Source organism: Hyperolius riggenbachi, chromosome 7, assembly GCF_040937935.1.
Source record: "Hyperolius riggenbachi isolate aHypRig1 chromosome 7, aHypRig1.pri, whole genome shotgun sequence".
In the NCBI taxonomy this organism is placed as follows: Eukaryota; Metazoa; Chordata; class Amphibia; order Anura; family Hyperoliidae; genus Hyperolius; species Hyperolius riggenbachi.
The window spans coordinates 316,056,368-316,084,218 of NC_090652.1; the positions used below are offsets into that span (position 1 = coordinate 316,056,368).

A 27,851-nucleotide genomic window follows, 5' to 3' on the forward strand; every position below is an offset into this window, starting at 1 on the left:
GCTGTCAGTACATACTACACATCACACAGACAGCTGTCAGTAAATACTACACATCACACAGACTGCGGTCAGTAAATACTACACATCACACAGACAGAAGCCAGTCAGTAAATACTACACATCACACAGACAGAAGCCAGTCAGTAAATACTACACATCACACAGACAGAAGCCAGTCAGTAAATACTACACATCACACAGACAGAAGCCAGTCAGTAAATACTACACATCACACAGACAGCTGTCAGTACATACTACACATCACACAGACAGCTGTCAGTAAATACTACACATCACACAGACTGCGGTCAGTAAATACTACACATCACACAGACAGAAGCCAGTCAGTAAATACTACACATCACACAGACAGAAGCCAGTCAGTAAATACTACACATCACACAGACAGAAGCCAGTCAGTAAATACTACACATCACACAGACAGAAGCCAGTCAGTAAATACTACACATCACACAGACAGCTGTCAGTACATACTACACATCACACAGACAGCTGTCAGTAAATACTACACATCACACAGACTGCGGTCAGTAAATACGACACATCACACAGACAGAAGCCAGTCAGTAAATACTACACATCACACAGACAGAAGCCAGTCAGTAAATACTACACATCACACAGACTGCGGTCAGTAAATACTACACATCACACAGACAGCGGTCAGTAAATACTACACATCACACAGACTGCGGTCAGTAAATACTACACATCACACAGACAGCGGTCAGTAAATACTACACATCACACAGACAGCGGTCAGTAAATACTACACATCACACAGACAGCGGTCAGTCAATACTATCATAGACTCATAACACATCACACAAACTACTGGTGGTAAAACATTTCACCATGGATAAGAGCAAAGCCACCAATGCCACTTGATAGAAAAAGGCGTAAAAAAAAAATAAAATAAAATATGGAGACGTATGGTTGGGTTACCTCTCCTTTGGGTTTCTAAGCAGCCAATAATAATTCACCGCAGCCGTGGGTCGCGGCCGTGTTATGGCCCGAGGCTTAGCGGCTGTTTCTCATTCTCTGCAGAATGTTCGTTACTGAGAGTTCTAAAGCCAGTAGAAAAACATAGCTGGTCTGGGGAGGGGGGGGGGGGGGGGAGAGGGAATTCCACATAATAATGAGCCTAGCCTAAGCATCATATCACTATACAGCAATATATAGATATAGGAAGTGTTCCTGATACTGAATCCAGGATATTTACTGTAAAAGTTGGTCTCTAATAATTTAGTGTATATTATTAGATCTCACTACAGGGCCTCTTTAAAAAAATTCACCCCGAGCGCACAAAAACTTTAAAGTGATATTGAAGCGCAAAAATAAATAAATAAAGGCTGATGATATAATGAATTGTATGTGTAGTACGGATAACAAATAGAACATTAGTAGCAAAGAAAAGTGTTTTATATTTTTATGTTCAGTTATATAGCTTTTTAAAAAATATATATAAAAAAAAATCATAGCATCATTCTTTAATATTTGCAGTTGGCAAACTACCCTCCGTATTTTAAACTATGAAACAGAGCAGGAAAGTTTAAAGAGTTATTAGCTCTGCAGTAAAACCTTAAACAAGAAACAGTGAGAGACAAGTTGAGATAAGTGCTTCAGAAAACAGCACTGCTCTCTGACTGAATTAGTGGGAGAGCTCAGAGAAGCTCTTTTGCATAGATAACACGTGACGTTTCTCAACTCCTCCTGTACTGGAAACAATGTGACACTCTTCTTTGCTGCTAATGTTCTGTTTCTTACCTGCACTACACATACCAATCATTATATCATATGTTTATTTTCACTTCAGATTCCCTTTAATAGCATATCCCTCACAGTACACATCAGACTGCAACATGCAGCAAACACCCAGAACGGTCGCATATATATGCGAATACATGAAACTTCTACATCTGACTAATTCCAGCAAATCTCAGCTACACTTGTTGACTTGGCACAGGGTTCCCCTTTAGGCTGTATGATCTGATAGTCCACATCCACAGGCAGCAGCAGTTAGATGATTTGTACAGCAGAGGGCGCCATCTTACTAATAACTATATAGAGAAAAGATGGCAAACATGCAATCCCTGGATACTTGTCTATTTTACCCATATGTGGGATAGTGGGCGGGGCCAACCCTAAAACTAGACATTTCCTAACTTATAGTGAGACAAATTGGGGTTACCAGCCACCTTAATATACCAAGTATCAAAAATTTATTGATCAAACCAAGGGAACATAGAGAATCTCCATTAACCACTTCTCTACTACGGGGTTTTTCACCTAAAAACCACAGCAATTTTCACATTTAAAGGAGGCAAGGGTTAATGGGCTTAGTGGGGGTATAATTTATTTAAAAAAAACCTGACTGATGCTGATCACTCACTAATGCTGTGTTAGTTATCTGAGATCCTCTCAGGAGTGATCTCAGTAACTGTAACAGCATAGAGACTGATGCAATGTTTACACACATTCTGCATGAATAAGCACTGTCATTGGCTTTGTGAACACATGTTCACATCAGCCAATCACAGACCAGCGGGTGCCCGACGCGTATGCACGTCCGCGTGCACGCGAACGCGCACGCGAACGCGATCGCGCACAGCAGGAAAATAAACAGGAGTTGCCTATCTACGCCCCTGTGACTCAGGTGAATTTTAAAGGGGCGTAGATAAGCGTGGCAGAGGTTGTTAAGTGGTTAATACACGTGTAAAGGGAGCACTCATGATTCGTAAATTAAAATTGCATATGCAAAAGCTGTATAGCCATCAACACAGTAATAGATAATACATATTCCATATTAAATATTGCACATAGGAAATCTCACACATGCATACTCCATGCATCCCGCGCTTGCATACTGGTGCTTTATGCGTCATAAATAATTTCTGGTTGGGGGCCCCCCTTAATATATATCCACAATCCGGCAGAACTCCAGGTATTGGCCACAATTAATAAAGTCAAATTGTCACCCCACTCGGTGATCGTATGATTGGGGCTGACAGGAATTATGGCAGTTCAAATATCCACATGTGGGAATAAAGGATGGGTCTCACCAAACCATGGCTGCTGGTGTCTCTTTTGGCTTCTCCAGTGTGTACCACACTCTTGGTTGTCCTGCTTGAGGGGCGGCCTGGATGGATATAAGGCCGTCTTTATCACCTGTTCCCCCCGCCAGTCCGATCGCTCCACTCTTGGTTCAGACCGGTTAGCCGTGTTTCTCCGGGGAGACAAGCAGCGGGAAGACTAGCCGTGTGTGGGACGCCAAGCACTCATCAGCGCGGACGCGTGGCTGGAGGCTCAAACTGCGTGGCTCCGCCCACCGACGTTTTGCGTCATGTGTGACGCTTCATCAGGGTGTGGCTTCAACATACAACTGGACGATTTAAAAGACAGTCTGGAGGCCCGCCCCTTCTCCGCGCTTGCAACGTATTTTGTAATCCACAGGCAGCTGGATGGGCTGTCGGCCAAACATGAATGTGTCAATCACAAGTCAGCACTTGTGCAAAGTAAGCATCTTGAGTCCCGAAGGAAACAATAGGAGCGTCATCACTTTTCATTATGAAGAGGGGAAAGACCGCTAGGCGCCATGTAACCGACATATAAGCGCAAAGCGCCTAGATGGATAGAGTTCTAAATCACACAGTGACACAGTGTGGCTTTCAACAGGTCCAAATGGCTCATGGATCCACATTCCATCTATCTCAGGGTTTATTATGGATGATCCACGGTGAGGGCACAGGAATAGGTAGAACACACCTTTATTTTCTTTATTAATGTTTGTGTATGCACACATATACAGGAAGCACCTATTTCATATGGCACCCATCATTCATTGCGGGTTCATGCATATCACAAACAATCAATCATATCGTCGGATCCGCAGAAACGGCGTTAAGTCCAGTTCTGCGTTCAAGCCAAGTGGTGCCACAGTCTTTAACTTAAAGATCCATGATGCTTCCTTGCAATACAATAGTTCGTCAAAATCCCCCCTCCTGGTGGATACCTTAAGTCTATATATACCCTTAACTAAGGTTCCAGTTAGTTCATTACCATGGCATTCTCTATAATGATTATATATACCTCCTATTGCTTTGCCTCCTCTAATTTTGCCCATATGTTCCAACACCCGTTCTTTCATGGCCCTTTTTGTTTTACCAATGTATTTGAGCCTACACGGGCACTGTATCATGTAGACGACAGGTGTCGTATTACAATTAATAAATGATCGTATATCATATTCTACATCACCAGTGCTGTTTTCAAACACACCAGTTTGTTCAATAAACGGGCAAAGTTTGCACCTACCACATTTATGTGACCCATTGGGTACACTTCTCTGTAGCCATGTATCATTATTGGCACTAAATTCACTTCGGACTAATTTGTCCTTTAGATTGGGTGCTCTTTTTGCAGTAAGGAGTGGGCGGGGACCCACCACCTTTGCTATCTCATCTGAAGCCGTCAAAATTGGCCAGGAAGTAGACAGCAATTACCGCAAGCCTTCCCAATGGGTGCCGTAGCTGGTCACGAGCCGCATATGTCCCTCCCCCTCCACACCGGACCTCCCACCACGAGTGGCCAAGAGATCCCCTCTATCCAGGTTCCATGCCCGCTTTAATGCCCTCCGCAGAACTGAGTGCGTGTATCCGCGTTCGCGAAATCGTTCATACATGTCTCTGGACTCACGTCGAAAGTCACTTTCATTGGAACAGTTTCTCCGTAACCGGAGAAACTGTCCATACGGAATCCCTCTTTTTCATGAGGGTGGATGGTGGCTGGAGGCATGGAGAAGCGTATCGCCAGCTGTAGGTTTCCGAAAGGATGTGAAAACCACTATTTCCCTCAACTCTTAGACGCAAATCCAAAAAGGATATCTCACTACTGTATGAGTACGTGAGTTTAATATTGCGATCATTAGAGTTGAGGGCAGAAACAAACAGTTCCAACTCGCCCACACTGCCACTCCATGCCACCAAGACGTCGTCTATGTAACGAATCCATAGGGCGACATGCGCCCCAAAATCTGGGTTGGAGAACACATCCCTCCGCTCCCACAGCCCCAGATGCAGACATGCATACGCAGGGGCGCACGCCGCCCCCATGGATGTACCGCGTACCTGGCGGAAATACTTACCACCAAAACTAAAACAGTTCTGAGTTAGGATCAACTGCATGCAATCGACAAGGAACTCATTATGGGCCCCCGCGGTGGGATATCTCTCGTGGAGGAAGAAGGACATTGCCCGGAGCCCATCCTCATGTGGGATCGAAGTGTACAACGATTCAACATCGATCCCCACAAGGATGGACCCCGGGGGCAGCTCGAGACCAGCCAGGACCCCCAAGACATCACGGGTATCTTGAACAAATGACGGTAGGGATCGTACCAATGGACTTAATTTTTTATCTATAAATTGCCCCACTCTTTGGGTGGGACTACCAACAGATGAGACAATGGGTCTACCTGGGGGATTAGAGGGGGACTTATGTAGCTTGGGTAGAACATATATGGTGGGGATATTATATGTGTCAACTTTTAAATATTCCCATTCAGTTTTAGAGATATGGTTATAGAAAAGACCATCATCGAGCAGATCATTTATTTTGTCTTTTATGAGGGGAAAAGGATTTTCATGTAGGGGTAGGTAAGTATTTTCATCACCCAATTGTCTCTTTATTTCGTTCACATACATATCTTCATTGAGTACTACAATGTTTCCCCCCTTGTCACTGGGTTTTATAACTATCTTGGGTGCTAAGGTTAGTTCCTTTAAGGCCTCCACTTCCTCTTTACTCAAATTCCTATCTTTAGCGATTGGGGACAGATGCAATTTCCACAGCTCTTTTTCTATGGTGTCTAAAAATACTTTAATATATTTATTCTGGGATAGGGGAGGCATATAACTAGATTTCACCTGTAATCCTGAGGTGGGGGCCTCATAGAACTCTGTTCGTCCAAATTCATGACTGGGGGGGAAAACCTTTCATCCATAACTGGTACTTCGGATGTATTTTCATCAAATAGGACCTCTAATGCAGACAGAGTCTCCCTCTCACTTACTGAGAGACTTACATAGCTCTCTGATCCCTGATATTCTGACGAATTAGAACTACCATAGGTTATTCTAAGAAGTACTTTTCTGAGGAACAGGTATATATCTTTATAAATTTCGAATACATCCCCAGAGGTTGCGGGTGAAAAGGACAATCCCTTGTTAAGAAGGGAAATATGTTTATCTTGTAACACAAAAGTAGATAAATTTACCACATTTTGACTCCCAGAGGTACCTAGGCTTCCACCTTTTTGGCTGTCTCGCTCTTTGTCAGGCGCCTGTCCATCTCCTTTCCCAATTCTATCTGAACCTGCTCCATTTCCTCCATCTCCCTCTGTCGCTCTCTCCTCATCCTGTACCTTTCTCTGCTGATTTCTCCTCTCCCTCCTCCTCTTCCCCCTCGTCTTCCTCTGTTCCTCCGTCTGCCTGCTCGGTCTTGATCTAAAAAAGTAACTGACTTTTTACCACTGGCTTCTGATCCTTCTGATATATCCGTGTCGAAACTTGAGGCCTCCGTACTAATCTGTCCTTCTGACCCTGTTCTTTTTCGTCGTCTATTTCTTTTTTTGTTCAATCGTTTGATCGGATTAAGGGCCTCGTCTGAATCCCATCGTGCAAGATCTCTTTGGAATTTTTGCTGCTTTTGTTTTTTAATGACAGCCTGCATACTTTCAATTTGTTTTTTCAAACTGTCATTAAAAGAGGAAAACTGGCTATGTGTACTTAAACCTTCAAGTGCATCTGCACTACGCATGACTTCTTCTGTCACCTCCTTCAACTGCTCTCTCTCTTCCTCTGCTATCATTCTTAATATTTCTATACCTCTATCCAATGCACTTTTCTTCCTTTTTTCAAGAAATCTAGGAGTCAGAAGGTTAGTAGCCGGAATGATACGTTCCAGTAGCCCATAGGGGATTACGCCTGCCTTTGCATATGATTCAAGAAGAGATGTATTCCATTTACGTTTTAACTGACGTGTCAACAACAATTTGTGATTGAAAAACAATTCTTTTAGTTGTGACACATCTTCTCTTTCTTCTATTGGAAAAGATGCAAAGGTGGCTTCAATCTCACCCTCAATTTCATCGGATATTAAATACGCCATGTTGATGTAAATGTTTGGATTGACACATATGAGGATTATCCAACCAGACGTTTACTTAAAACCAAGAATCAGTTCTGCGGAGGGCATTAAAGCGGGCATGGAACCTGGATAGAGGGGATCTCTTGGCCACTCGTGGTGGGAGGTCCGGTGTGGAGGGGGAGGGACATATGCGGCTCGTGACCAGCTACGGCACCCATTGGGAAGGCTTGCGGTAATTGCTGTCTACTTCCTGGCCAATTTTGACGGCTTCAGATGAGATAGCAAAGGTGGTGGGTCCCCGCCCACTCCTTACTGCAAAAAGAGCACCCAATCTAAAGGACAAATTAGTCCGAAGTGAATTTAGTGCCAATAATGATACATGGCTACAGAGAAGTGTACCCAATGGGTCACATAAATGTGGTAGGTGCAAACTTTGCCCGTTTATTGAACAAACTGGTGTGTTTGAAAACAGCACTGGTGATGTAGAATATGATATACGATCATTTATTAATTGTAATACGACACCTGTCGTCTACATGATACAGTGCCCGTGTAGGCTCAAATACATTGGTAAAACAAAAAGGGCCATGAAAGAACGGGTGTTGGAACATATGGGCAAAATTAGAGGAGGCAAAGCAATAGGAGGTATATATAATCATTATAGAGAATGCCATGGTAATGAACTAACTGGAACCTTAGTTAAGGGTATATATAGACTTAAGGTATCCACCAGGAGGGGGGATTTTGACGAACTACTGTATTGCAAGGAAGCATCATGGATCTTTAAGTTAAAGACTGTGGCACCACTTGGCTTGAACGCAGAACTGGACTTAACGCCGTTTCTGCGGATCCGACGATATGATTGATTGTTTGTGATATGCATGAACCCGCAATGAATGATGGGTGCCATATGAAATAGGTGCTTCCTGTATATGTGTGCATACACAAACATTAACCTCCCTGGCGGTTTATTTATTTTGCCAGGGAGGCTGAAATGGGGTTTTTTTTAAATTAAAAAAAAAATATTTCATGCAGCCAACTGAAAGTTGGCTGCATGAAAGCCCACTAGAGGGCGCTCCGGAAGCGTACTTTCGATCGCCTCCGGCAATCGAAAGTAACAAGATAGGCCGCAATGAGCGGCCTATCTTGTTTCGCTTTCCTCGTCGCCATGGCGACGAGCGGAGTGACATCATGGACGTCAGCCGACGTCCTGACGTCAGAGCCGCCCGATCCAGCCCCTAGCGCCGGCCGGAACTGTTTGTTCCGGCTGCGCTGGGCTCGGGCGGCTGGGGGGACCCTCTTTCGCCGCTGCACGCGGCGGATCGCCGCGGAGCGGCGGCGATCGGGCAGCACACGCGGCTGGCAAAGTGCCGGCTGCGTGTGCTGCTTTTTACAGAATGCAAATCGGCCCAGCAGGGCCTGAGCGGCGACCTCCGGCGGCATACCCCGAGCTCAGCTCGGGATTACCGCCAAGGAGGTTAATAAAGAAAATAAAGGTGTGTTCTACCTATTCCTGTGCCCTCACCGTGGATCATCCATAATAAACCCTGAGATAGATGGAATGTGGATCCATGAGCCATTTGGACCTGTTGAAAGCCACACTGTGTCACTGTGTGATTTAGAACTCTATCCATCTAGGCGCTTTGCGCTTATATGTCGGTAACATGCCGCCTAGCGGTCTTTCCCCTCTTCATAATGAAAAGTGATGACGCTCCTATTGTTTCCTTCGGGACTCAAGATGCTTACTTTGCACAAGTGCTGACTGGTGATTGACACATTCATGTTTGGCCGACAGCCCATCCAGCTGCCTGTGGATTACAAAATACGTTGCAAGCGCGGAGAAGGGGCGGGCCTCCAGACTGTCTTTTAAATCGTCCAGTTGTATGTTGAAGCCACACCCTGATGAAGCGTCACACATGACGCAAAACGTCGGTGGGCGGAGCCACGCAGTTTGAGCCTCCAGCCACGCGTCCGCGCTGATGAGTGCTTGGCGTCCCACACACGGCTAGTCTTCCCGCTGCTTGTCTCCCCGGAGAAACACGGCTAACCGGTCTGAACCAAGAGTGGAGCGATCGGACTGGCGGGGGGAACAGGTGATAAAGACGGCCTTATATCCATCCAGGCCGCCCCTCAAGCAGGACAACCAAGAGTGTGGTACACACTGGAGAAGCCAAAAGAGACACCAGCAGCCATGGTTTGGTGAGACCCATCCTTTATTCCCACATGTGGATATTTGAACTGCCATAATTCCTGTCAGCCCCAATCATACGATCACCGAGTGGGGTGACAATTTGACTTTATTAATTGTGGCCAATACCTGGAGTTCTGCCGGATTGTGGATATATATTAAGGGGGGCCCCCAACCAGAAATTATTTATGACGCATAAAGCACCAGTATGCAAGCGCGGGATGCATGGAGTATGCATGTGTGAGATTTCCTATGTGCAATATTTAATATGGAATATGTATTATCTATTACTGTGTTGATGGCTATACAGCTTTTGCATATGCAATTTTAATTTACGAATCATGAGTGCTCCCTTTACACGTGTATTAATGGAGATTTTCTATGTTCCCTTGGTTTGATCAATAAATTTTTGATACTTGGTATATTAAGGTGGCTGGTAACCCCAATTTGTCTCACTATAAGTTAGGAGCCATCTTACTAATATCAGAACAGTGAAGCGCAGTCTGAGTTCTGCTATTAGAATAGATGAATTCCAATAAGAAGGATTTTTGGCTCCGGTCTTATGGAGAATATTTCGGACAGTCGCAGCTATTCACTGTCTGCCTTCCCAAATATCTTCCTTATGTTCTCCAGAATTCAGGGAGAATTATAATATATCTCTGAATGCCATATATCTAAACTGATTTCCCAGGATGCGCTCTGCTCCTTCTCACCAGATATATACCCCATTCTGCCCCGGTATTTACCCTCCAGGGAGGGGCATTCTGACACTTCACACTGATACTGGAATCCTGTACGATATTAGGGTCTTAAAGTGGAGCTGAACTCTTGCACAGAACAGAAGGAAAGCAGAGAAATGCACCCTGTGTGTCGGAGGCTGTTCTTCCTCCGACAACTCAAGAAGTTCGGCATGGCCCAAGAACTGCTGATGAACTTTTACACTGCTGCCACCATTGAGTCTGTCCTCTGCTCATCAATCCTAGTCTGGTTCGCTTGCTCGTCCACCAGAGACAGATACAAACTTCAGAGGATCATTAGATCGGTGGAAAGAATTATCGGAAGACCGCTCCCCTCACTTGACTGCCTCCAGACTACGCTCCAGAGCACTGAGGATTGCTGGCGACCCCTCACACCCCGGTCACAGCTTTTTTATCCGGCTACCTTCAGGCCGCCGGTTTCGAGCCATCTCCGCCAAAACTTCGAGGCATAGTAACTCCTTTTTCCCTCTGCTGTCAACCTCCTGAACTCGCTGGACTGAACCAGCTATCATAACTCTACGTCAAATCTGGACACTGTTTACTGAACTCTAACCCTACTTTGCACCATTGATCTGCACTGCTGTCTCTGCATGTTCTGTTATTTTTGTACTTCTTGCATCTACTATGAGCTATTGCAATGTGCCAGACCCAATTCCGGGCACGACCCAGTCCTGCTTGGCGAATAAAGCCTTTCTGATTCTGATTCAGAGAGTTTAGCCTGTCTAATTCCCCCTCATTTGTGTCTAATCACAAAATGTTATTCAATCTCTTCCCTGTGTCACCTGACTGCCATGGCAGATAAGTTAATTTGGAAGCACAGGATGTTAATATGTCTGCTTCCATGAAAGCAGGAAGTAAACACACTGTAGATTTATTGCAGGATTTGTATCAGCTGTAACAAAGAAATGTTTTTCTTTAAAGGTTGCAGAGGCCTTGAATGTCAGCTCAGTGTGGTGCCTATAGGCAGAGGCCTTCAATGGCAGCTCTGTGTGGTGCCTATAGGCAGAGGCCTCCAATAACAGCTCAGTGTGGTGCCTATAGGCCGAGGCCTCCAATGGCAGCTCAGTGTGGTGCCTATAGGTAGAGGCCTCCAATGGCAGCTCAGTGTGGTGCCTATAGGCAGAGGTCTTCATGTCAGCTCAGTGTAGTGCCTATAGGCAGAGGCCTCCAATGTCAGCTCAGTGTGGTGCCTATAGGCAGAGGCCTCCAATAACAGCTCAGTGTGGTGCCTATAGGTAGAGGCCTCCAATGGCAGCTCAGTGTGGTGCCTATAGGCAGAGGCCTCCAATAACAGCTCAGTGTGGTGCCTATAGGCAGAGGCCTCCAATGTCAGCTCAGTGTGGTGCCTATAGGCAGAGGCCTCCAATAACAGCTCAGTGTGGTGCCTATAGGTAGAGGCCTCCAATGGCAGCTCAGTGTGGTGCCTATAGGCAGAGGCCTCCAATAACAGCTCAGTGTAGTGCCTATAGGCAGAGGCCTCCAATGGCAGCTCAGTGTCGTGCCTATAGGCAGAGGCCTTCATGTCAGCTCAGTGTAGTGCCTATAGGCAGAGGCCTCCAATGTCAGCTCAGTGTGGTGCCTATAGGTAGAGGCCTCCAATGGCAGCTCAGTGTGGTGCCTATAGGCAGAGGCCTCCAATAACAGCTCAGTGTGGTGCCTATAGGTAGAGGCCTCCAATGGCAGCTCAGTGTGGTGCCTATAGGCAGAGGCCTCCAATAACAGCTCAGTGTAGTGCCTATAGGCAGAGGCCTCCAATGGCAGCTCAGTGTCGTGCCTATAGGCAGAGGCCTTCATGTCAGCTCAGTGTAGTGCCTATAGGCAGAGGCCTCCAATGTCAGCTCAGTGTGGTGCCTATAGGTAGAGGCCTCCAATGGCAGCTCAGTGTGGTGCCTATAGGCAGAGGCCTTCAATGTCAGCTCAGTGTAGTGCCTATAGGCAGAGGCCTCCAATGGCAGCTCAGTATGGTGCCTATAGGTAGAGCCCTCCAATGGCAGCTCAGTATGGTGCCTATAGGTAGAGCCCTCCAATGGCAGCTCAGTGTGGTGCCTATAGGTAGAGGCCTCCAATGGCAGCTCAGTGTGGTGCCTACAGGTAGAGGCCTCCAATGGCAGCTCAGTGTGGTGCCTATAGGCAGGGGCCTTCAATGGCAGCTCAGTGTAGTGCCTATAGGCAGAGGCCTTCAATGTCAGCTCAGTGTGGTGCCTATAGGTAGAGCCCTCCAATGGCAGCTCAGTGTACTGCCTATAGGTAGAGGCCTCCAATAGCAGCTCAGTGTGGTGCCTATAGGTAGAGGCCTCCAATGGCAGCTCAGTGTGGTGCCTATAGGCAGAGGCCTTCAATGGCAGCTCAGTGTAGTGCCTATAGGTAGAGGCCTCCAAAGGCAGCTCAGTGTGGTGCCTATAGGCAGAGGCCTCCAATGGCAGCTCAGTGTGGTGCCTATAGGCAGGGGCCTTTAATGGCAGCTCAGTGTAGTGCCTATAGGTAGAGGCCTTCAATGTCAGCTCAGTGTAGTGCCTATAGGCAGAGGCCTTCAATGTCAGCTCAGTGTAGTGCCTATAGGCAGAGGCCTCCAATGGCAGCTCAGTATGGTGCCTATAGGTAGAGGCCTCCAATGGCAGCTCAGTGTGGTGCCTATAGGTAGAGGCCTCCAATGGCAGCTCAGTGTGGTGCCTATAGGTAGAGCCCTCCAATGGAAGCTCAGTGTGGTGCATATAGGCTGGGGCCACCATTGTCAGCTCAGAGTGTAGAGCCTATAGGCAGGGGCCTACAATGGCAGCTCAGTGTAGTGCCTATAGGCAGGGGGGCCTTCAATGGCAGCTCAGTGTAGTGCCTATAGGCTGGGGCCTGCAATAGCAGCTCAGTGTGTTGCCTATAGGCAGGGGCTTCTAATGGAAGCTCAGTGTGTTGCCTAAAGGCAGAGGCCTCCAATAACAGCTCAGTGTGGTACCTATACGCAGGGGCCTCTATTGGCAGCTCTGTGTGGTGCCTATAGGCAGGAGTTTCTCATGGCAGCTAAGAGTGGTGCATCTAGGCAGGTGCCTATACAGCCTCACAGAAGGTTCAGTCAGTAGTACAGATGTACAATCCAGCAAAGAAAAAACTTTTAGCAATCATGGGCTGCAGGAATTACTCACCCTGGACAACCAGATCTGCTGATGCCGAGCTCTGTCCACAGCTATTGGCCACCGTGCAGGTATAGATCCCGGCGTCCGATGTACGCACCGCCCGTATCTCCAGGAAGTGCACCCCGGACTTGTCATACATGTGATATCGCTCTCCGCTCAGCAGCTGAACGTCGTCCTGCGCAACAGAGACACGCATTCATTACATCATAACAGGAGACACAAACCACTGCAGGGAAATCTCACCAGTGTGGGAGGGGAGGAGACACAAACTACTGCAGGGAGATCTCACCATTGTGGGAGGGGAGGAGACACACACTACTGCAGGGAGATCTCACCATTGTGGGAGGGGAGGAGACACAAACTACTGCAGGGAGATCTCACCAGTGTGGGAGGGGAGGAGACACAAACTACTGCAGGGAGATCTCACCATTGTGGGAGGGGAGGAGACACAAACCACTGCAGGGAGATCTCACCATTGTGGGAGAGCAGGAGACACACACTACTGCAGGGAGATCTCACCATTGTGGGAGGGGAGGGGACACAAACCACTGCAGGGAGATCTCACCATTGTGGGAGGGGAGGGGAGACACACACTCCTGCAGGGAGATCTCACCATTGTGGGAAGGGAGGAGACACAAACTACTGCAGGGAGATCTCACCATTGTGAGAGGGGAGGAGACACAAACTACTGCAGGGAGATCTCACTATTGTGGGAGGGGAGGAGGCACAAACCACTGCAGGGAGATCTCACCATTGTGGGAGGGGAGGAGACACAAACTACTGCAGGAAGATCTCACCATTGTGGGAGGGTAGGAGACACAAACTACTGCAGGGAGATCTCACTATTGCGGGAGGGGAGGAGACACAAACTACTGCAGGGAGATCTCACTATTGCGGGAGGGGAGGAGACACAAACTACTGCAGGGAGATCTCACCATTGTGGGAGGGGAGGAGACAAAAACTACTGCAGGGAGCTCTCACCATTGTGGGAAGGGAGGAGACACAAACTACTGCAGGGAGATCTCACCATTGTGGGAGGGGAGGAGACACAAACTACTGCGGGGAGAGCTCACCATTGTGGGAGGGGAGGAGACACAAACTACTGCAGGGAGATCTCACTATTGCGGGAGGGGAGGAGACACAAACTACTGCAGGGAGATCTCACCATTGTGGGAGGGGAGGAGACACAAACTACTGCAGGGAGATCTCATCATTGTAAGAGAGGAGGGGACACAAACTACTGCAGGGAGATCTCACCATTGTGGGAGGGGAGGAGACACACTACTGCAGGGAGATCTCACCATTGTGGGAGGGGAGGAGACACAAACTACTGCAGGGAGATCTCATCATTGTAAGAGAGGAGGGGACACAAACTACTGCAGGGAGATCTCACCATTGTGGGAGGGGAGGAGACACACTACTGCAGAGAGATCTCACCATTGTGGGAGGGGAGGAGACACAAACTACTGCAGGGAGATCTCACTATTGTGGGAGGGGAGGAGACACAAACCACTGCAGGGAGATCTTACCATTGTGGGAGGGGAGGAGACACAAACTACTGCAGGGAGATCTTACCATTGTGGGAGGGGAGGAGACACAAACCACTGCAGGGAGATCTTACCATTGTGGGAGGGGAGGAGACACACACTCCTGCAGGGAGATCTCACCATTGTGGGAGGGGCGGAGACATAATCTACTGCAGGGAGATCTCACCATTGTGGGAGGGGAGGAGACACAAACCACTGCAGGGAGATCTCACCATTGTGGGAGGGGAGGAGACACAAACTACTGCAAGGAGATCTCACCATCTTGGGAGGGGAGAGGACACCATTTTGAATATTTTGTAGAGTGCTGTGAGTTTTTGCCAAGTCTGTTATTGACAATTTATGACACTTGTTTTCCTACAGTGTAATTCTGCTGTTTAGAACGATCACACTGGACAGAGGCTGGGATGCTGAGAAGTGTCTCTGCATTACATTGCATGAAGTTGATGGTCAGTGAAACAATCCAATTACTGATCCCATCAGAGACTTAGGAATGTCTTCCAGGAGGTTTTGAAGGAAAGCTCACAAATATGGCCGGACATCACAGGATCCTGACTAGCGTTGGGTTAAAGGATACTTCAGGGACCTTCTGACAGTGAAAAATGCGCTCAATGGAGACATGAAACGACTACGAAATATCCAGAAGAAAAATATTATTTTGAACTGAGCAGAATCCGTTCCTCAAGATATCAGCAGGTTCTTTCCAAAGAAAACCGCCGCTGACAGATGATGGAGCAAACGGCTAATCTCATTTCTTTGTCTTGGAAGACATTCAATAAGCCAGAGTCACGATTACTGCAGAATATAAAACTTATATGGCGGAGAATGAGGCAGAGAAAGTGACAGAGCAAGTCTCACACCCCGGGGAGAGGTGGGGGAGGGGACAGACGGGGAGGGGGGAGAGGGAGTAGGGTGGGAGGGGAGAGAAGGGGAGGGGATAGGGGACAGGAGGGGAGAGGGAGTAGAGTGGGAGGGGACAGGAGGAGAGGAGAGGGGACAGGAGGGGAGGGGGGGAGGGAATAGGGTGGGAGGGGGAGTAGAGTGGGAGGGGACAGGAGGGGAGAGGGAGTAGAGTGGGAGGGGACAGGAGGGGAGAGGGAGTAGAGTGGGAGGGCACAGGAGGGGAGGAGAGGGGGAGGGGACAGGAGGGGAGGGAATAGGGTGGGAGGGGACAGACGGGGAGGGGGAGTAGGGTGGAAGGGGACAGAAGGGGAGGGGGGGGAGGGGATAGGGTGGGAGGGGACAGGAGGTGAGGAGAGGGGGAGGGGACAGGAGGGGAGGGGGGAGGGAATAGGGTGGGAGGGGACAGGAGGGGAGAGGGAGTGGAGTGGGAGGGGACAGGAGGGGAGGGGGAGGAGAGTGGGAGGGGACAGGAGGGGAGGGGGGGAATAGGGTGGGAGAGGAGAAAAGAGAAGAGGTGGGGAAGGAATTGGAAAAAAGAGAGGAGGGGATTAGTGGGAGAGGGAGTGACGTAACTGTGTGTGTGGGCGGGGGGGGGGATTAAAGAGGGAGAGAAGGGGAGGGGATTAGAGAGGGAGTGGGAGGGACGGAAGTGAGTGTGTGAAGGGGGGGGGGGGAAGAGTGGACAGTAGAGGAGGGGATTGGAGAGGGAGGGGATTAGAGAGGGAGGGAGAAGAGGAGGGGTCTTTTAAACCCCGCTGCACCCACCTTGTGCCAGGTGACCGCCGGCTGTGGGCGGCCGGTTATCTTGCAGGAGAATCGCCCGGTCTGACCTTCCGTCACAAAGCTGCGGTTGGGTTTGGTGATGAACTTTGGGAGGCTCTCCCCCCAGACGCTGGGCCGGTTCTCTATCGGGGGGACCCCAAACGGACTCCTGCAGAGAGACGAGACCATCAGACCACATGACACCTGGAAGGAGCCAGCCGGCCTCACAGAGGGTTAATGAGAGGTGGAGGATTCCGACTTCCATGCAAATTTAATGCAGATTGCATGCAGATGAGATTCGGGACAGAAAGCACATTTGGATTGGCCCAATTTCAAGCTGCATAAATTGTACATAACATTTCCATAAAATTTGCATGAAGGACAGAATAATTAGCATTTCATTGACCTTCTCTTCTGATTGGTTTCTGCGTTATGTAAAAAGGGAGAGAAATAAAGTTACAAAGTAACAAATCTGTGATCTAGGAAGGAAAAGGATTCCGCTACACCTATGGTTCGGTAAAAAAAGTCTCCATTTATTAGAACATCAGTGGATGCACAGCATTAAAAAAGCACACGCGTATCGGAGCTCACGGCTCCTTAATAATAGCTATATATAAGCTCCGATACGCGTGAGCTTTTTTAATGCTGTGCATCCACTGATGTTCTAATAAATGGAGACTTTTTTCACCGAACCATAGGTGTAGCGGAATCCTTTTCCTTCCTACAATACATGAGCTACCTTCATGGATTCCTGACTCCCTTTGGTATGTGTGTGGTTGGTAGAAGTGGGTCCTTTCCCTTTTTGCCTTTGACTAAATCTGTGATCTGTGGCAATTCCTCCGTGAAAGCTAAAGGGGAACTCTGATCCTAAACATAACTCTAGTGATGTGATGCCACTGGCAGAACTAGAGCTCTTATTAAGGAGGCCCTGTGTAGTGACATAGCAGAATGCAGTAAAGAGGCCCTGTAGTGACACATAGTAGAATGCAGTAAAGAGGCCCTGTAGTGACATATAGCAGAATGCAGTAAAGAGGCCCTGTAGTGACATATAGCAGGATGCAGTAAAGAGGCCCTGTAGTGACATATAGCAGAATGCAGTAAAGAGGCCCTGTAGTGACATATAGTAGAGTGCAGTAAAGAGGCCCTGTAGTTACATATAGCAGAATGCAGTAAAGAGGCCCTGTAGTGACATATAGCAGAATGCAGTAAAGAGGCCCTGTAGTGTCATATAGCAGAATGCAGTAAAGAGGCCCTGTAGTGACATATAGCAGAATGCAGTAAAGAGGCCCTGTAGTGACATATAGCAGAATGCAGTAAAGAGGCCCTGTAGTGACATATAGCAGAATGCAGTAAAGAGATCCTGTAGTGACATATAGTAGAATGGAGTAAAGAGGCCCTAAAGTGACATAGCAGAATGCAGTAAAGAGGCCCTGTAGTGACATATAGCAGAATGCAGTAAAGAGGCCCTGTAGTGTCATATAGCAGAATGCAGTAAAGAGGCCCTGTAGTGACATATAGCAGAATGCAGTAAAGAGGCCCTGTAGTGACATATAGCAGAATGCAGTAAAGAGGCCCTGTAGTGACATATAGCAGAATGCAGTAAAGAGGCCCTGTAGTGACATATAGCAGAATGCAGTAAAGAGGTCCTGTAGTGACATATAGTAGAATGGAGTAAAGAGGTCCTGTAGTGACATATAGCAGAATGCAGTAAAGAGGCCCTGTAGTGACATATAGCAGAATGCAGTAAAGAGGCCCTGTAGTGACATAGTAGAATGCATATAGTAAATTATTCATGGTAACCACTTTTACAGTAATTTTCCTAGTTCAGCACCAGAAACCCTTCCAATATCTATATATTGCTGTATATTGTCATGTAGCCCCTCCCAGTGATTTCACAGCCTAGGCTGATTAGCTATGCCCCCCAGAGCATTCTGGCAGACCAGGTATATTTTCTACTGGCCTCGGAACACTTATTGAACAAACATTCTGCAGAGCTGCACCTGCCAGCAGTAAAGATGTCACCCCCCCCCCCCCCCCCCCCCCCCCCCCATGATACATCTCAGAATGTAAATCAGGGGTTGGAAAGATATAAGTCGCCAAACACTGACTAAATAAATTTACACATACATATTGTAAAAAAAAATTAAAATTAAATAATCATCATTACACATTAATAATTATTAATTACTTTATTTCCACTGCAGTTCCTCTTTAATAATGCTTAATTTCCGAATGTAATCAGCATGTTACAATTAAGAGGATGTGTTTAACATGAAAATGACACTCCTCCTTAGATGGGTGTGGCCAGCTGAGGGTGGGAGGAGCAGTTCTGTGGAGCCAAATGGGCAGACTGTGTGTTAGCTTAGAAGGCAGAAGAGGACTCATAACACACTTCTAGCTGAAATTCAGGACACCTAAAGTGAGAGGGCTATGGAGGCAGCCATATTTATTTTCTGTTCGTACCATTTAGCTGTCAGTCCTGCTTATCTCTTTGGCTGCAGTAGTGTCTGAATCACACACCTGAAACAAGCATACAGCATATCCAGTCACACTTCAGTCAGAGCACCAGATGTGCTGCATGCTTGTTCAGGGGCTACGGCTAAATGTATTAGAGGCAGATGATCAGCAGGAAAGCCAGGCAATCTGCATTGTTTAACAGGAAGTAAATATGTCAGCCTCCACATCCCGCTCACTTCAGGTTCCCTTTAAGTAGAGGGAACCTGTGACTATAAATGTACATTTCGCCATATGGTGCGGAAGGGAATATAGACAGCTATAGATCTCAGTAATGTAATCCAGGCCACATTCTATTGGGCAACATATTGCAGCAACCATCAGACATCCAGACTCCTCTCACACACACAGTGATGACTGTAAGCTCCTCAGCAAGGATTATGGGAGAACTCCGCCAATAATGCTGCCATCAGAGGCGGAACCTGTATAACACATACACATGACCTGGGAGAGGCAGAACCTGTATACCACATACACATGAGCTGAGAGAGGCAGAACCTGTATACCACATACACATGAGCTGGGAGAGGCAGAACCTGTATACCACATACACATGAGCTGGGAGAGGCGGAACCTGTATTCCCCATACACATGAGCTGAGAGAGGCAGAACCTGTATACCACATACACATGAGCCAGGAGAGGCGGAACCTGTATACCACATACACATGAGCTGGGAGAGGCAGAACCTGTATACCACATACACATGAGCTAGGCGAGGCAGAACCTGTATACCACATACACATGAGCTAGGAGAGGCAGAACCTGTATGCCGCATACACATGAGCTGAGAGAGGCAGAACCTGTATACCACATACACATGAGCCAGGAGAGGCAGAACCTGTATACCACATACACATGAGCTGGGAGAGGCAGAACCTGTATACCACATACACATGAGCTGGGAGAGGCAGAACCTGTATACCACATACACATGAGCTGAGAGAGGCAGAACCTGTATACCACATACACATGAGCCAGGAGAGGCAGAACCTGTATACCACATACACATGAGCTGGGAGAGGCAGAACCTGTATACCACATACACATGAGCTGGGAGAGGCAGAACCTGTATACCACATACACATGAGCCAGGAGAGGCAGAACCTGTATACCACATACACATGAGCTGAGAGAGGCAGAACCTGTATAACACATACACATGAGCTGAGAGAGGCAGAACCTGTATAACACATACACATGAGCTGAGAGAGGCAGAACCTGTATACCACATACACATGAGCCAGGAGAGGCAGAACCTGTATACCACATACACATGAGCTGGGAGAGGCAGAACCTGTATACCACATACACATGAGCTGGGGGAGGCAGAACCTGTATACCACATACACATGAGCTGGGAGAGGCAGAACCTGTATACCACATACACATGAGCTAGGAGAGGCAGAACCTGTATTCCCCATACACATGAGCTGGGAGAGGCAGAACCTGTATACCACATACACATGAGCTGGGCGAGGCAGAACCTGTATACCACATACACATGAGCTGAGAGAGGCAGAACCTGTATACCACATACACATGAGCCGGGAGAGGCAGAACCTGTATACCACATACACATGAGCTGGGAGAGGCGGAACCTGTATACCACATACACATGAGCTGGGAGAGGCGGAACCTGTATACCACATACACATGAGCCATCAGAGGCGGAACCTGTATACCACATACACATGAGCTGGGAGAGGCGGAACCTGTATACCACATACACATGAGCCGGGAGAGGCAGAACCTGTATACCACATACACATGAGCTGGGAGAGGCGGAACCTGTATACCACATACACATGAGCTGGGAGAGGCGGAACCTGTATACCACATACACATGAGCTGAGAGAGGCGGAACCTGTATACCACATACACATGAGCTGGGAGAGGCAGAACCTGTATACCACATACACATGAGCTGGGAGAGGCAGAACCTGTATACCACATACACATGAGCCAAGAGAGGCAGAACCTGTATACCACATACACATGAGCTGGGAGAGGCAGAACCTGTATACCACATACACATGAGCTGGGAGAGGCAGAACCTGTATACCACATACACATGAGCCGGGAGAGGCAGAACCTGTATACCACATACACATGAGCTGGGAGAGGCAGAACCTGTATACCACATACACATGAGCTGGGAGAGGCAGAACCTGTATACCACATACACATGAGCTGGGGGAGGCAGAACCTGTATACCACATACACATGAGCTGAGAGAGGCGGAACCTGTATACCACATACACATGAGCTGGGAGAGGCAGAACCTGTATACCACATACACATGAGCTGGGAGAGGCAGAACCTGTATACCACATACACATGAGCCGGGAGAGGCGGAACCTGTATACCACATACACATGAGCTGGGAGAGGCAGAACCTGTACACCACATACACATGAGCTGGGGGAGGCGGAACCTGTATACCACATACACATGAGCTAGGAGAGGCAGAACCTGTATACCACATACACATGAGCTAGGCGAGGCAGAACCTGTATACCACATACACATGAGCTGGGAGAGGCAGAACCTGTATACCACATACACATGAGCTGAGAGAGGCAGAACCTGTATACCGCATACACATGAGCCGGGAGAGGCGGAACCTGTATACCACATACACATGAGCTGAGAGAGGCAGAACCTGTATACCACATACACATGAGCTGGGAGAGGCAGAACCTGTATACCACATACACATGAGCTGGGAGAGGCAGAACCTGTATGCCGCATACACATGAGCTGGGAGAGGCAGAACCTGTATACCACATACACATGAGCTGGGAGAGGCAGAACCTGTATACCACATACACATGAGCTGGGAGAGGCAGAACCTGTATACCACATACACATGAGCTGGGAGAGGCAGAACCTGTATACCACATACACATGAGCTGGGAGAGGCAGAACCTGTATACCACATACACATGAGCTGGGAGAGGCAGAACCTGTATACCACATACACATGAGCTGGGAGAGGCAGAACCTGTATACCACATACACATGAGCTGAGAGAGGCAGAACCTGTATACCACATACACATGAGCTGGGAGAGGCAGAACCTGTATACCACATACACATGAGCTGGGAGAGGCAGAACCTGTATACCACATACACATGAGCTAGGAGAGGCAGAACCTGTATACCACATACACATGAGCTGGGGGAGGCAGAACCTGTATACCACATACACATGAGCTGGGAGAGGCAGAACCTGTATACCACATACACATGAGCTAGGAGAGGCAGAACCTGTATACCACATACACATGAGCTAGGAGAGGCAGAACCTGTATACCACATACACATGAGCCGGGAGAGGCGGAACCTGTATACCACATACACATGAGCTGGGAGAGGCAGAACCTGTATACCACATACACATGAGCTGGGAGAGGCAGAACCTGTATACCACATACACATGAGCTGGGAGAGGCAGAACCTGTATACCACATACACATGAGCTGGGAGAGGCAGAACCTGTATAACACATACACATGAGCTAGGAGAGGCAGAACCTGTATACCACATACACATGAGCTAGGAGAGGCAGAACCTGTATACCACATACACATGAGCTGGGAGAGGCAGAACCTGTATACCACATACACATGAGCTGGGAGAGGCAGAACCTGTATAACACATACACATGAGCTAGGAGAGGCAGAACCTGTATACCACATACACATGAGCTAGGAGAGGCAGAACCTGTATACCACATACACATGAGCCGGGAGAGGCGGAACCTGTATACCACATACACATGAGCTGGGAGAGGCAGAACCTGTATACCACATACACATGAGCTGGGAGAGGCAGAACCTGTATACCACATACACATGAGCTGGGAGAGGCAGAACCTGTATACCACATACACATGAGCTGGGAGAGGCAGAACCTGTATAACACATACACATGAGCTAGGAGAGGCAGAACCTGTATACCACATACACATGAGCTAGGAGAGGCAGAACCTGTATACCACATACACATGAGCTGGGAGAGGCAGAACCTGTATACCACATACACATCAGCCCTGAGAGGCAGAACCTGTACACCACATACACATGAGCTGGGAGAGGCAGAACCTGTATACCACATACACATGAGCTGGGAGAGGCAGAACCTGTATACCACATACACATGAGCTGGGAGAGGCAGAACCTGTATACCACATACACATGAGCTGGGAGAGGCAGAACCTGTATACCACATACACATGAGCTGGGAGAGGCAGAACCTGTATACCACATACACATGAGCTGGGAGAGGCAGAACCTGTATACCACATACACATGAGCTGGGAGAGGCAGAACCTGTATACCACATACACATGAGCTGGGAGAGGCAGAACCTGTATACCACATACACATGAGCTGGGAGAGGCAGAACCTGTATACCACATACACATGAGCTAGGAGAGGCAGAACCTGTATTCCCCATACACATGAGCTAGGAGAGGCAGAACCTGTATACCACATACACATCAGCCCTGAGAGGCGGAACCTGTATACCACATACACATGAGCTGAGAGAGGCAGAACCTGTATACCACATACACATGAGCTGGGAGAGGCAGAACCTGTATTCCCCATACACATGAGCTGGGAGAGGCAGAACCTGTATACCACATACACATGAGCTGAGAGAGGCGGAACCTGTATACCACATACACATGAGCTGGGAGAGGCAGAACCTGTATACCACATACACATGAGCTGGGAGAGGCAGAACCTGTATACCACATACACATGAGCTGGGGGAGGCAGAACCTGTATACCACATACACATGAGCTGGGAGAGGCAGAACCTGTATACCACATACACATGAGCTGGGGGAGGCAGAACCTGTATACCACATACACATGAGCTGGGAGAGGCAGAACCTGTATACCACATACACATGAGCTGAGAGAGGCAGAACCTGTATACCACATACACATGAGCTGGGAGAGGCAGAACCTGTATTCCCCATACACATGAGCCAAGAGAGGCAGAACCTGTATACCACATACACATGAGCCGGGAGAGGCGGAACCTGTATACCACATACACATGAGCTGGGAGAGGCAGAACCTGTATACCACATACACATGAGCTGGGAGAGGCAGAACCTGTATACCACATACACATGAGCTAGGCGAGGCAGAACCTGTATACCACATACACATGAGTCGGGAGAGGCAGAACCTGTATACCACATACACATGAGCTGGGAGAGGCAGAACCTGTATACCACATACACATGAGCCAGGAGAGGCAGAACCTGTATACCACATACACATGAGCCAAGAGAGGCAGAACCTGTATACCACATACACATGAGCTAGGAGAGGCAGAACCTGTATACCACATACACATGAGCTAGGAGAGGCAGAACCTGTATACCACATACACATGAGCTAGGAGAGGCAGAACCTGTATACCACATACACATGAGCTAGGAGAGGCAGAACCTGTATACCACATACACATGAGCTGGGAGAGGCAGAACCTGTATACCACATACACATCAGCCCTGAGAGGCAGAACCTGTATACCACATACACATGAGCTGGGAGAGGCAGAACCTGTATACCACATACACATGGGCTAGGAGAGGCAGAACCTGTATACCACATACACATCAGCCCTGAGAGGCAGAACCTGTATACCACATACACATGAGCTGGGAGAGGCAGAACCTGTATGCCACATACACATGAGCTGGGAGAGGCAGAACCTGTATACCACATACACATGAGCTAGGAGAGGCAGAACCTGTATACCACATACACATGAGCTGGGAGAGGCAGAACCTGTATACCGCATACACATGAGCTGGGAGAGGCAGAACCTGTATTCCCCATACACATGAGCTAGGAGAGGCAGAACCTGTATACCACATACACATCAGCCCTGAGAGGCGGAACCTGTACACCACATACACATGAGCTAGGCAAGGCAGAACCTGTATACCACATACACATGAACTGGGAGAGGCAGAACCTGTATACCACATACACATGAGCTGAGAGAGGCAGAACCTGTATACCACATACACATGAGCTGGGAGAGGCAGAACCTGTATACCACATACACATGAGCTGAGAGAGGCAGAACCTGTATACCACATACACATGAACTGGGAGAGGCAGAACCTGTATACCACATACACATGAGCTGGGAGAGGCAGAACCTGTATACCACATACACATGAGCTGAGAGAGGCAGAACCTGTATACCACATACACATGAGCTAGGCGAGGCAGAACCTGTATACCACATACACATGAGCCGGGAGAGGCGGAACCTGTATACCACATACACATGAGCCAAGAGAGGCAGAACCTGTATACCACATACACATGAGCCGGGAGAGGCAGAACCTGTATACCACATACACATGAGCCGGGAGAGGCGGAACCTGTATACCACATACACATGAGCTGGGAGAGGCAGAACCTGTATACCACATACACATGAGCTGGGAGAGGCAGAACCTGTATAACACATACACATGAGCTGGGAGAGGCAGAACCTGTATTCCCCATACACATGAGCTGGGAGAGGCAGAACCTGTATACCACATACACATGAGCTGGGAGAGGCAGAACCTGTATACCACATACACATGAGCTGGGAGAGGCAGAACCTGTATACCACATACACATGAGCTGGGAGAGGCAGAACCTGTATGCCGCATACACATGAGCTGGGAGAGGCAGAACCTGTATACCACATACACATGAGCTGGGAGAGGCAGAACCTGTATACCACATACACATGAGCTGGGGGAGGCAGAACCTGTATACCACATACACATGAGCTAGGAGAGGCAGAACCTGTATACCACATACACATGAGCTGGGAGAGGCAGAACCTGTATACCACATACACATGAGCTGAGAGAGGCGGAACCTGTATACCACATACACATCAGCCCTGAGAGGCGGAACCTGTATACAACATACACACGTCATGGAGATCACAGAGCGCAGGCGCCATGGGCGGGGTCACGGCGCTGGCATGGAGCTGTGCGCTGTAAAGGGGACAGGTTTATATTGGAGGGCTGGATCTAGGGGGACATCAGGGGAAATAATGGGATCTCTATGGGGAGGGGCGTTACACTGGTCGGTCTGCGGCGGCGTCTCACCCGGGGCTGCGAGAGCTGGACGGCAGCCGGTACGGCATCGCTGAGCCACCTGCAAAACACAAAGAGGAGAACATAATAGAGGAGCCACATAGCTGTGATACCACTACTACTACTACTACTACTACTACACTAAGCCTGGATCCATTATACATCATCTGCGGTCAGGCTGCTGCAGTCCTATCTGAAGAGAGGAAAAGCACCGGGCGCCACAGAACCGCTGTGCTTTGCCTCACCTCAGATCTCCCTGCACTTCCTGTGGCACGCCTCTCCTCGGATCTCCCTGCACTTCCTGTGGCACGCCTCTCCTCGGATCTCCCTGCACTTCCTGTGGAGCGCTGTGCTTTGCCTCACCTCAGATCTCCCTGCACTTCCTGTGGAGCGTTGTGCTTTGCCTCACCTCAGATCTCCCTGCACTTCCTGTGGAGCGCTGTGCTTTGCCTTACCTCAGATCTCCCTGCACTTCCTGTGGAGCGCTGTGCTTTGCCTCTCCTCAGATCTCCCTGCACTTCCTGTGGAGCGCTGTGCTTTGCCTCTCCTCAGATCTCCCTGCACTTCCTGCGGAGCGCTGTGCTTTGCCTCGCATCTCCTCAGCCTGCTGCAGTTCTATGTGGTCTTGGCGGTTTCTCAGGGGTGAAGCTACAACCTCCTCAGCTGTTCCTCAGAGGCGGAGCTAATACTCAGCTGTTCGCATCAGGCAGGGTATAAAAGTATGGCAGTGTCCTATGCGGATCTAGAAGGGATACTGCGATCCCCGCTCTCAACAATAGCCTCCTCTCACTTTTATAGCTCATTACAAAGCACAACCTCCTCCTGTGGGAGCAGTCGCTCTCCTCGGGGAGATCTGAGGAGAAGCAAAGCACAGCGGTCAACCGGAAGTGCAGGGAGATCTGAGGAGAGGCAAAGCACAGCGGTCCACAGGAAGTGCAGGGAGATCTGAGGAGAGGCAAAGCACAACGGTCAACAGGAAGTGCAGGGAGATCTGAGGAGAGGCAAAGCACAGCGCTCCACAGGAAGTGCAGGGAGATCCGAGGAGAGGCGTGCCACAGGAAGTGCAGGGAGATCTGAGGAGAGGCAAAGTACAACCCTCCACAGGAAGTGCAGGGAGATCTGAGGAGAGCTAAAGCACAGCGGTCTACAGGAAGTGCAGGGAGATCTGAGGAGAGGCAAAGCACAGCGGTCCACAGGAAGTGCAGGGAGATCTGAAGAGAGGCAAAGCACAGCACTCTACAGGAAGTGCAGGGAGGTCTGAGGAGGGGAAAAGAACAGCACTCCACAGGAAGTCTCGGGAGGAATTAGGCGGGGCAAGATAATGGCCACCTCAAATAGGATAACAAGGAAGAAACAGAGACAGCAATAACAACGTTAACTATACTAATCCCTTCATCTTTAGCCAAAATAAACAGATTTTGTTTAGAATCAGACTTTAGGGTGTGATAGGTTAGTTATAATTAATGAAATCAGACCCACCCACCTTCTACGATCAGCTCGATGGTCACCTGACGTACTCCCTCCTCATTGGCCACCTCACAGGTATATTTTCCTCCGTCCTCCGCGGTAACCTCCCTGATTGTAAGGCAGAAGGTGCCCCTGGCACTCTGCTCCACCATATAGCGGCCACCGTCCTGGACTGGCTGCCCATTTCTGTACCATGTGACCTGCGGCTCCGGGCTGCCCCTGACCTGCAATGCAAAGAGACCAGTGTTACGTCTGTACAACCCTCAGCCTCAGCACATCA

The 27,851-nt window shown here is 48.6% G+C and overlaps 1 protein-coding gene across 3 annotated transcripts in view; it reads right to left on the reverse strand.

The window, feature by feature from the left end:
• Positions 1-27,851, reverse strand: part of MYLK (myosin light chain kinase) — a 281,451-nt gene that overhangs the window by 185,955 nt on the left and 67,645 nt on the right. For all 3 annotated transcript variants that reach the window (XM_068246221.1, XM_068246222.1, XM_068246220.1), the window contains exons 3-6: positions 27,588-27,795; positions 26,117-26,165; positions 16,451-16,616; positions 13,248-13,413 (exon numbers count right to left, since the gene is read on the reverse strand). In XM_068246221.1, the coding sequence (XP_068102322.1) occupies positions 13,248-13,413; positions 16,451-16,616; positions 26,117-26,165; positions 27,588-27,795 (589 nt within the window). The remainder of the gene's footprint in view (positions 1-13,247; positions 13,414-16,450; positions 16,617-26,116; positions 26,166-27,587; positions 27,796-27,851) is intronic.